The 10655-nt window shown below is 54.2% G+C and overlaps 2 protein-coding genes across 2 annotated transcripts in view; one reads left to right on the top strand and one right to left on the bottom strand.

Moving 5' to 3' along the window:
- The window catches only part of LRRC46 (leucine rich repeat containing 46), a 4776-nt gene extending 1520 nt beyond the window's left edge, over positions 1 to 3256 (bottom strand). The window contains exons 1-5 of the mRNA XM_008688439.2: positions 3116 to 3256; positions 2912 to 3017; positions 1499 to 1607; positions 449 to 495; positions 65 to 174 (exon numbers count right to left, since the gene is read on the bottom strand). Coding sequence (XP_008686661.1) covers positions 65 to 174; positions 449 to 495; positions 1499 to 1607; positions 2912 to 3017; positions 3116 to 3125 — 382 coding nt within the window. The 5' untranslated portion in view covers positions 3126 to 3256. The remainder of the gene's footprint in view (positions 1 to 64; positions 175 to 448; positions 496 to 1498; positions 1608 to 2911; positions 3018 to 3115) is intronic.
- Positions 3257 to 3478: 222 nt separating this feature from the next.
- On the top strand, positions 3479 to 8943 carry MRPL10 (mitochondrial ribosomal protein L10). The gene is made up of 5 exons (XM_008688453.2): positions 3479 to 3628; positions 5957 to 6126; positions 6434 to 6598; positions 6870 to 7014; positions 7986 to 8943. Exons 1-5 carry the CDS (start codon positions 3577 to 3579, stop codon positions 8240 to 8242), a joined length of 789 nt encoding a protein of 262 aa, XP_008686675.1. The 5' UTR covers positions 3479 to 3576; the 3' UTR covers positions 8243 to 8943.
- Positions 8944 to 10655: the final 1712 nt, after the last annotated feature.

The following is a 10655-nucleotide window of genomic DNA, read 5'->3' as shown; positions in this document are numbered from 1 at the left end:
CCCCCCCCCCCCCCCCCGGCCAAGGCTCATCCCATGAGCTGGGGCCGGGGCCGGGCATTCTTACCCAGCTTTAGTGTTTCTATCAGGTTCTCAGAAAGGTCCAGAAACTGGAGATGTGGGAGGTCACGGAGGTTTTCCACCTGCTTGATTTGGTTTCCTGCCAGAGACAGGAAGCTGTGGGGGAAGGGAGGGGTGCAGAGACAGAGCTGAATCACAGAGCCGCTGGAGGCAGGGAGGAGAGCACCCAGCACCCAGCGCCCCTGGCTAAGCAGCCCGCTGATGAGTGGGGACCCATGGCCACCTGGGGTGGGGGAAGCAGAGTGGGGCTTGCTGGGCCCTCAGCAGACAACACATTAGGCTTGGAGAGGTCTGCACCAGTTCTCTGGGGCGGGACCGGGTCTCCCTCTCTCTCCCCCCTCCCCCAGGCCTGAGCCCTGAAACCACTTACCGCAAGGATGGGATGCAGGCCAGGTTCTCAATTCGCTGGATCTTATTCTGCAGAAAGCAAACGAGTTGGGGAAACTGGGTAGACTACGTCTACTGGTGCAGCCGGAGAGCCAGCACTTTGGGAATGACCCCCCTGCTCCCTGAACTGGTTCTCACTACCTGGGGATGATTTGTTTTCTCTGGGTGGATGGTGAAAGGTTTCAACTTGGGGCCTGGCTACACTTCATGACGGTATACCCTGCTCACCCCACAACCAAAGAGGGGCCTGGAAATCAAGAAGGAAACCAAGGGGCCATGGGGAAATAGCAAAGGCCTTGGTGGTGGCTTAGGTACACACAGGGGGTGAGGAATATGCATTCCTTTGATTTGCAAAGTTTAAAGGAGCTGCGTATATTCAACCTGGAGGGAACTGAAAATCAGCCAGTCAACCACCACCACCACCACCACCACCACCATCACCACCACCACCAACAACAAACAGCCTTCAAGGTTCTGAAGGGTGCAGAGGAGTCTTCTGGTTCCCTCTTCCACTTCTTCAAAAGAGGAAATGGGCTCAAGCTTTATATAACATGACAGATTTAGGATGGACACCAAAAAGAACTTCGAGACCAAGAGAAGTGTCTGACAAAAACCAGTGATTTGAGAGCATGCTCAGAATATCTTTTGAGAGGATTGGTCTTTCAGTGGAAGAGAATTTCTGATTCATCTGGGAACAGTTTCTTTTCTTTTTTTTTCCTCTCCCCTCCTCTCCTCTCCTCTCCCCTCCCCTCCCCTCCTCTCCTCTCCTCTCCTCTCCTCTCCTCTCCTCCAGATTTTACTTTTAAGTAATCTCTACACCTAATGTGGGGCTTGAACTTACAACCCCGAGATCAAGAGTTGCATGCTCCACAGATAAGCCAGCCAGGCGCCCCATCTGGGAACAGTTTCAGTGAAGATCTGCCTACCTGAACGCCAGGGAATGGGCAAGATGACCTGATTGGTTGCTTTTGGATTAAACAGACTTGGTCCACAGAGGGTGAAGGGGGAGGAAGGGCAGGAGGCAAGAAGTTACCGCTTGCAGATAAAGGCTGTGAAGGTTCTGGAGGCCCTCAAGGTTCCCGATGGTGGTAATTCCCTCCCGGTCCAGGCGGACAGTCTGTAGGTCAGCCAGAGTGTGAAACCTGGAAGAACGGTCAGCAGATAGGTGTTGTAACAGAGCGCCCCTTCCGTGGTTTCTTAGCAGGGAAGATGGGAGGTGGGGAGGAAGAAAGATGTTTCAAGCTAAGTGGCTTTGATGAGATGTCAGGAACAACTTCTTGACTCATGAAGGGGTGTCCAGATCATGAAACTGGTTGATCTGGAGCCCTGGATCTTGGTGAGTAGCACTGGGAAGGATCAGAGGTGAGAGGAGTAGAGGGCCCTTGGACTGGGAAATGGGTGATAGCAGCTTATGGTTCCTGGAGAGACTCACAGGCAAGGGAAGACTTTGTTGGGCCAGCTCGGATGGTAGAAGCAGGGACCGGGGCAGAGATGAGGCAATCTCTGCAGGAGGATCCTTCCTCACTTCCCTTTTGAGTGGTCCATGGAAGGAAAAGCACTTGTTCCATTCACTCATTCATTCATCGCACATTTACTGAGTGCCCACTAGAGACAAATGAGAGTCCCTGCCCATCACTATTAGGGAAACAGGCCAAACATCTATGACAAATGGATGAAGGACACGAGTACAAGGGACTAAAGGAGTACTGTGCACTGAGTTCTGAATCCGGGGACAGGGAATGCTTCCTGGAGGAGGTGACATATAAGTAGGAGTTGACCGGGAAGGTGAGAAGGGGATGAGGAGAAGGCTTATCAAACAGAAGGAACAGTATGTGCTAATTCAGGCTTTCTCCAACTTGAATGTGCCTTTGAGTCCCTTGGGGGTCTTGTTAAAATGCAGATTCCAGTTGAGTAGGTCTGGGCTGGGCCTGAGAGTCTCCATTACTAACAGCCTCCCAGGTGATGCTGCTGAGCACGTCTGAGAGGTAGGGTGCTAATGTGTGAAAACGGGTCTTAGAGGAATTGTGGAGAACGGCAAGAAATAAGGCTGGAAAGGCAACAGAGGTCAACTCATGCTAAGGCATTTGGATTTTATTCTGGAAGTACTAGAGAGCCAAGGAAGGTTCTATCAGGATGTACCTGATCAGATTTATCATCTAAAAGGATCACTTTGGCAACAGTACCGGGGTCCTGGACTGGGGGCAGGGAGACTAATTAGGAGTTTGTTGGAAGGTGATGGCTTAGAGCCTTGTATAAGGCAGTTGAGTGGGCATGGTAAAAAAGAAATAGAATAATGTTTAAGGAGGCAAAATCAGTTGGACATGACCACTGATTGAATGCGTGGAGTAAAGAGAGGGGCAAAGATGAGTTGACAAACCAGTACAGCTCAGGGGGCTGGTCATCCTGTGAAATCGTCCAGCACCCCTTTTCTCCCCCTGGCACTCACATCTTCTCCGACAGATCCTCATCCTCAGGGAAAGCCAAGTTCCGCTTAGTGATAAGGGCTTCAGTAATGCACACGCCCCCTTCCTCTGGACTCTGGGCAAGCTTAGCTGAGAAAAGATGAATCCGATCGTTACATTTCTTAGTCTTGGAAGCCTGACCCCACTGTTACCCAACTGTTCTACTCATCACCCCATCCCCTACTCACCTCCGGGCATGGTTTAAAGGCTACTGGCCTGGCATGGGATTAGAACGAAGGGAAAAAAGCAGACCGACTTGGACAGCCCCGGGGATGGCGGAACCCAGGAGACTTGAGGGACAAGGGAAAGTGGTTGATTCAGAGCAAATTAATGAGGGGGGGTGGAAGACAAAAGGAAATCGAGGCGGGGGCTCTGGAGTTTGAGGGGCGCAAAGGGGCTAGAAAAACTGGGGGATTGTGGGTAGAGAGTGGCCGGTGAGGATCGAAAGAAAAGAGCTGTGTCCAAGATTCTAAGCGTTGTTGCTAGGAGACTGGACGCCAGGTTGGGCGTTGGGGGCGGGGCGGGCTCGCAGACGCAAGGTTCGGCGCATGCGGATTAGTGCTCCAGCCGGCGACTTCCGGCCCCAGGACTTCCCACAATTCTTAGCTTCTTCTGTCCCTCTCGGCTCCCGTCTGTTCTTCCGGTGGCGATGGCTGCGGCCGTGGTTGGGATGCTGCGAGGGGGTCTCCTGCCCCAGGCGGGTAAGGAGCGGCCCAAGTCCTCACGGCGCGTTCCGTCCGGTGCTCTCTAGTTCTGTCTCCCCTCCTCCACTACTGATCCTCTCCCGCAATCTCTTACTCCAGAAGGCTCCCGATGACCCATGACCCCAGCTAGATCGCTAGTCTCCTCCTCCGTCTAATTCCCTGTGACTGCAGACAGTAGTAGTAAGAGCAGCGCAGCAACAACGTCAGCGACAACCACAATATTTCTTCCCTCCGCCGAGTCCCCCTTCTCTGGACTTCTGTAATCCACCACCCAGCTCTTGCTCGCCTCTAATTTCCTTTGCTTGAACCACTGCCCGCCCCGACCTTGGCGCTGTGCCACCTTTTTACGGTCTCAGCCTAAAATGTCACCTGCTGAGGCCTGCCCTGGCCACTTTCTGCAAAGCAGGTTTCCCCTGTTACATCTGTATTTTTCAGCCTGTTCATGGACCCCTTTTACCCTTCACAGTCTGTAATTTTGCATTTGTTTATGTGCTGTCTCCTGTATTAGACTTCAAACTCCGTAAGGGCAGAACCATGTTCATTCAGTATAGCCAGCAGGTGACGTGGTGCCTGGCATTAGTAGGCTTGCAATAGACGTTTGTTTAATGAATGATTTTGCGCACATAACATAGGCCAGGCACGATGGTAAATGATTTACATGTATTATCTCATTTAAATCTTAAAGCATGTCATGGAGAAGTCATCATCATCTCCTCTTTACAGGTGAGGAAATTCAAGTTTCGACCAGTTGAGTGAGTGGTAAGGTCACAGCTATTAAGTGCCAGAAGAGATTAAAATCTGGTTGCATCTGTGGGGCAGCTGGATGGCTCAGTCGGTTAAGCATCGGACTCTTGGTTTCAGGTCCGGTCATGATATCAGGGTGGTGAGATTGAGCCCCGCGTCGGACTCCATGCTGCTGAGCTTGGAGCCCGCTTGACATTCTCGCTCTCCCTCTGCCCCCCTCCCTTTTTCTCAAAAAAGAAAAAAAAAAACAAACCCCAAAACCAACCTCGTTCTGTCTGATCCAAAGCCCGTGTTCTTAACTTAGGTTTTGTGGCTGCTGGCAAAAAACCTCTCACCCCAGCAAACCTCCACGCTCTGTTGTTAGAGCACTCTTCCAGCTGAACTTTTCCCTGAGACCCCATCCCAATCTTAGGAAGGGCTGAAAGTGGAAAGGGCTAGCGCCAGGGTCCTTTTGTTGAAGATGAAGGGGTCACTTAGGCTTACGGCTTTCAAGTGGCTCCCTTGTCTTCTGAGGGGTGCTCGCCACTGATGCCTGTAAACCAGAACGGTGGGAAGGGAGGCTTGTCTGGGGGAGCTGTGAGGGCCGTGGAACTTCTTTTCCCCGTTGCTTCAAATCATGGGTGAAGGCTTCGGAGCAGTGCTTAGAGCAGTGGTTTTCAGTCTTCAGCATGCATCTGCAACACCTGGAGGGCGTATTACAACCGCTGTTTGCTGGGCTCCCCTCCAGTGCTCCCCTCTGATTCAGGAGGGCAGGACAGGCCCTGAGAGCTTGTGTTTCTAACAAGTTGCCAGGGGATGCTGATGTTGCTGGCTGGGTGGGGGGAGCACACCTTGAGAACCACTGGCTTAGACCAGGGGTTGGCCTCTTGTGGCAGGACTGGTCACCATGTTTTATAAATAAAGTTTTATTGGAATACAGCCGCATCTGCTTGTTTCGTATTGTCTAGGATTGCTTTCATGACACAGCGGTACGGTTGAGTAGTAGTAACAGATTGTATGGTTCTCAAACTTAAAATATTTACTATTTGGCCATTTAAGAAAGAATTCGTGGGGCGCCTGGGTGGCTCAGTGGGTTAAGCATCTGCTTTCAGCTCAGGTCATGATCCTGGGATCCTGGGATCGAGCCCTGCATCGGGCTCCCTGCAGCAGGGAGCCTGCTTCTCCCTCTCTCTCTGCCGCTCCACCCCGGCTCGTGTTCTCCATCACTTTCTCTCAGATAAGTAAATAAAATCTTAAAAAAAAGAAAAAAAATTGTTCAATCCTCTCCCCCCTTTTTTTAATGTGTTCAAAAAATACTTTCTCTCTTGTTCTCATCTTTTATCCCCATCTCTGTGCATATAGAAGGGCTGGAGAAATGGGAACCTCACAAGATCAAGCAGTTGACCTAAGGTCACCCATTAAAGAGAAGGGAAGTTCGGGGGACTTAGGATTCCTAGCAGACAATTCCTTGTCCCACTCTTGTGTTGTGTCTAGCTCTCTGAGCCGTGGTTGTCTTGCCCAGAGGTGGGCTTTTTCTCCATCTGAGGCCAGCTAAGGACTCCCAAAGGCTGCACGTCACAGTGTTGCTGTTTCCCCTCCCAGGCCGGCTGCCCACCCTCCAGACTGTCCGTTGTGGCTCCAAGGCTGTTACCCGCCATCGTCGTGTGATGCACTTCCAGCGGCAGAAGCTGATGGCCGTGACTGAGTATATCCCCCCAAAACCCGCTGTCAACCCACGATGCCTACCATGTCCCCCCAGGCCCCCACAGGAGGTAAGGAGGACACCGCCTGGCCTTGGTGCTGGGGTGGTGGATTGAAGTGATCTTGTCTCCGTAGCCATAATGAAGTAGATCTCCAGGACCCAGCCCTCCACATCATTACTTCCCCTCTTTGACCCCGTGGGCCAGATGCTTTAAAATGACACATGCACTTGATTCTGCTTGGCATTTTGGGCTCTGTGGACTGGACGGGCCCACGTTTGGGTGTCACTGGGAGCTCCAGCACCCGTCCCCCAGGGAGAAAGGGGGGTCAAGGAGAAGGGCGGCTGATGTCCCCTTGGTCATCCCTTCCTGACTACAGGAGACAGGCCTTATCCGGCTCCTTCGTCGGGAGATAGATGCAGTTTTCCGAGAGAACCGAATGATAGCTGTCTGTCAGAATGTGGCTCTGAGTGCGGAGGACAAGCTTGTCATCCGGCACCGGCTGCGGAAGCACAAGATCCTGATGAAGATCTTTCCCAACCAGGTAGGGACCAGCCCTCGGGTGCAGGCGCCACGTTCCCCTGCCCCGCCAACTCAGAGCGCAGGGCCGCTCCCCAGATCGGGTCCGTTCGACCCCTCCCCCATCGCCCCGCCCTGCCGGGCCCCTGGTGCAAGCAGCCCTCCGGCCCGGTGCCTACACTGTGGTTGGGGGCCGAGGAGACTGTCAGCTGGCACCCCCGGCCTGACTTGGCCTGTCATCAGGCCACCCCTTCCTCCCACTTGTCCCCAGGAAGCCGTCTTTCCTGCTGTTCCAGGTTCTGAAGCCCTTCCTAGAGGATTCCAAGTACCAAAACCTGCTGCCCCTCTTTGTGGGGCACAACTTGCTGCTGGTCAGCGAGGAGCCCAAGGTCAAGGAGATGGTGCGAATCTTGAAGGGTGTGCCTTTCCTGCCACTGCTAGGTGAGCCAGCACCCCTGCGGGTCGAGGATGGGGTGAAGGGGCGTGGGTGCCATCTGCTGAGTACATGTGGGTAAAACTGTGGACAACCTTGGGGGGACATCCTCTCACGGATGGGGCCTGAGTCAGTAGCATCATTTGTTGAGGGCTGCCTGTGTCCCTTCGGAACCTCTGTCGGCTCACTACCCTGCGCCCGCCCTCCCTCCCTCCCTTCCTTTCTTTTTAGATGTATTTATTTTAGGGAGAGAGATTGCTCAGGGGGGCGGGGTGAGGGGCAGAGGGAGGGGGGAAGGAGAGAAGCAGACTCCGTGCTGAGCGGGGAGCCCCATGCAGGGCTGGATCTCACGACCCTGAGATCATGACCTCAGCCGAAACCAAGAGTAGAGTCCAATGTTTAACCACCTGAGCCACCCCGGCGCCCCGGTCCTGCATCATTTCTGCCCTTGGGAGGAAGAGGAGGGAAAGCAGAGACGGGGCTCTGCAGGCAGAGGACGTTCAGACACCTAGAGTCTAGCAGTGGGGCGCAGGAAGCCACACAGACGGAGAGACTTAAATAGCCCAGGTAAAGGGCACTGAGGGGCAGGGGGCAATGTTTCCCAGACTCCCCTGATGCTGGGGATCCTCGGAGATGATTCTCCTGTAGCGAAGACTGGTTGCCTAGGTCTCTGTGGACCACCCCCTACCCCGCTACACATACGCTCTGTGGATCCTTAAGAAAGTTGAGGAAACCATGACTTGGTGGGGGTTGGGCCAGGTGGGTGTCTTATATGAGGGTTTTCTAGGGAAGAGTTAGGAAGCAAGGGAGGGGCTCAGTCCCAAACTGAGGGGGAGCTGGGTGGGGCAGGCGTGGGAACGAGATTTGGGGGAAGGCTGGGAGGTGAAGGGCAACAGAGCACGTGTCGGAACCTTGAGCTGGAGCGTTGTTTTCAGAGGGAGGCATTTGTGGGGGCCGTGCTGACCCCGTGTTCTTCCAGGTGGCTGCATCGATGACACCATTCTCAGCAGGCAGGGCTTCATCAACTACTCCCAGCTTCCCAGCCTGGCCTCGGTGCAGGGGGAGCTGGTAGGCGGACTCACCTTCCACATGGCCCAGACCCACCTCTTGCTTCAGCACCAGCCCTTCCAGCTCACGGCCCTGCTGGACCGGTACATCCGACAGCAACAGGAGGGGGACTCCGGCACGCCGGCCAGCGGGCAGCCTGCTTCTCCTGACCCTGCTCCGAACTCATAACCAGCCCGTTGTCCCCAGCCTGCCCACAAGCACACTCTACCCCGTTGGCCGCGCCCTCGTCCATCAGCGATGTGGAAGCACTGGGGCGGGGGGAGTGGCGTTTGTGACCTGACTTCACTGACCCCGACTTCCTCAGATACAAGACCACCCCGGGGATGCAGAGACGCTCCATTTCCGAATGGAGGCTGGGAATCGCTGTCTTTGTCCCTAGTGTCCCCACCCTGGGGCCTCACAGGAGCAGGCTTTTGGCTCTTTGGGCCCAGGGCAGAGAAGCTGAACATGTGGGGAGGTTGCCTCTGCCTCCATGTCCTCTGTCCCTTGCTGCACGTGTCTCCCAGCCTATCCCCTCATGGGCCCGCCGTGCTGGAATGGCTCCCTCGGTACTTGTGCTAAGAGTGGCATCTCCGGAGAGCCTGTGGTCCAGCCTCTGTGCTCACTACTTGACACGCCCCGGTTCTTTTCTTCTCACCATGTCACCATATCACCCCCATTTCATGGAGAAGTTCAGTAGTCTGCCCAAGGTCATGCAGCTAATAAGAGGCCGAATAGGCCTCTCTGCGCAGAAGACCATGCCCTGAATTTCTGCCCTGGAGCTTCCTCATTAGGGTCCTGGGTGTGCCTGGATGTTCATTCTCCACCCTCGGGGCGTGTCACATTATGGAAAGGTTGGGAGCACTGACGATAAAATGAAATGCATTGTACTTCCTCTGTTTTGTTGTTTGCAAGCTTATCCTCCGTGTAGACTTATTCTCAGGGCTACCTCTGATTCTCACTTCCCCTCCTAGAAAATCCTTCCTCTTTCCGTGTCCAGGTCTCTTACCTCCCTGGACCAATCCCACAAATGGCATCTCTTACATGTTTGTCCTTTTGAAGGCAGCTGCCGGCTTTGCCCGGTAGCTAACATGTCCCAGGGGATTCTGAGCAAAAGAGCTGGGGCAAACCAGAATTCCGCATTAATGAGGGGGTCTGGAGGCTCTTGAGTGGGAGGCCTCCTCCAAATCTTGGAGAACCAGAAGTTCCTAATGAAGAAGGATGTTTAACTAGAAGCCTGCCCTTGTCCTTGATTGGAGTAGGGAACGTGGCTGTCGAACTTTCCTCCCAGACCTGGGGCAGTGCCACAGCTTCTTCCTTAGTCCTGGAGAGGCACCACTGTGACTGACAATCTCACCAGCTTTTCTGTGGCCTGGTCCAGGACCAATTTCCCACAGGGCCCAGCTCGGTGCTGTATGCCCCAGGGATGCTCGGTCAATACGAAGTGAATTAAAAGGCCCTTGAGGCTCGTGGATGTCAGAGCTGGTCTGGCCAGTGCTGCCCAGGGCCCTCCCTGACTCCCAGAACCCTGCTGGGTGCCACCACCGCCTTCCTGAGGCTGCGGGAGCTGTGCTGAGGCTCTGAATGGCCGAGAGAACAGGCATCTCCGGAGAGATGTCTAAGATCCTGTAGGGTAAACCAAGGCCTGGGTGGGGCTGAGGTTGGTGGGGGAGGTGACCCACATCCTTTCTGGATCAAAGAACCCCACATTGCACCCTTCACCTGCTGGTGATGCTTGAGGCCCCGCCATTAAAAACTCCATTTCCAGAAAGCAGCTTCACTGTCCGTAAAGCTGTCAGTCCATTTTGCATTCACTTTAATGAGGTTTAGACTTTTTTTTTTTTTTAAGATTTTATGTATTAAGGGAGCACATGTCTGCCAGTGGGGGAAGAAGCAGAGGGAGAGAGAGAATTTTTTTTTTTAAGATTTTATTTATTTATTCAACAGAGAGACAGCCATCGAGAGAGGGAACACAAGCAGGGGGAGTGGGAGAGGAAGAAGCAGGCTCATAGCGGAGGAGCCTGATGTGGGGCTCGATCCCAGAACGCCGGGATCACGCCCTGAGCCGAAGGCAGACGCTTAACCGCTGTGACACCCAGGCGCCCCGAGAGAGAGAATTTCAAGCAGATTCTGCGCTGAGCGCGAAGCCCGAAGCAGGGCTCATTGTCAACCCTGAGCCAAAAATCAAGTCAGATGCTTAACCGACTGGGCCACCCAGGAGTCCCAGGTTTAGACCTTTCTTAAGAGTTGATTTTTAATTAGAATCAAGTACTGAGCTGAACCCAGTACTCCAGCAGAAGAGCAGAGGCGCTCAGAAAGGGAGGCCGGGGGTCCCTGAGTTGCCTCCAGCTAGGCTTTGCTAACAGCCAGCTGGTCGCTGCTGCAGACCCCTTCCCGATCCAGAGACTGCAAGGGGGGAATTTTGTGTTACTCATAGATGCCTCCAGCCCTGGCGGGTCCTGCCCCGGTGGGCATCACCCATGATGACGGCCTCTGTGGGGGCTGCTGCCTGCCCCCCCCCCCCCCCGTGGCTGCCCTGCTGACTGCGCTGTTGGCACTGTCTACTGTGGTCCCCCAGGGGCATCCATCCCTTCCCGTCAAC

Source organism: Ursus maritimus, unplaced genomic scaffold (genome assembly GCF_017311325.1).
Source record: "Ursus maritimus isolate PB19 unplaced genomic scaffold, ASM1731132v1 scaffold_24, whole genome shotgun sequence".
Classification (NCBI taxonomy): Eukaryota; Metazoa; Chordata; class Mammalia; order Carnivora; family Ursidae; genus Ursus; species Ursus maritimus.
This window is presented reverse-complemented; position numbering and strand designations above follow the sequence as displayed.

What these genes read in the sequence shown, in the direction of transcription:
- MRPL10 (XM_008688453.2), top strand. Translation starts at nt 3,577, where the DNA reads ATGGCTGCGGCCGTGGTTGGGATGCTGCGAGGGGGTCTCCTGCCCCAG. An exon ending in GGGTCTCCTGCCCCAGGCGG is followed by an intron (nt 3,629 to 5,956) that starts GTAAGGAGCGGC and finishes TTCCCCTCCCAG; the next exon opens with GCCGGCTGCCCACCCTCCAG. An exon ending in CCCCCAGGCCCCCACAGGAG is followed by an intron (nt 6,127 to 6,433) that starts GTAAGGAGGACA and finishes TCCTGACTACAG; the next exon opens with GAGACAGGCCTTATCCGGCT.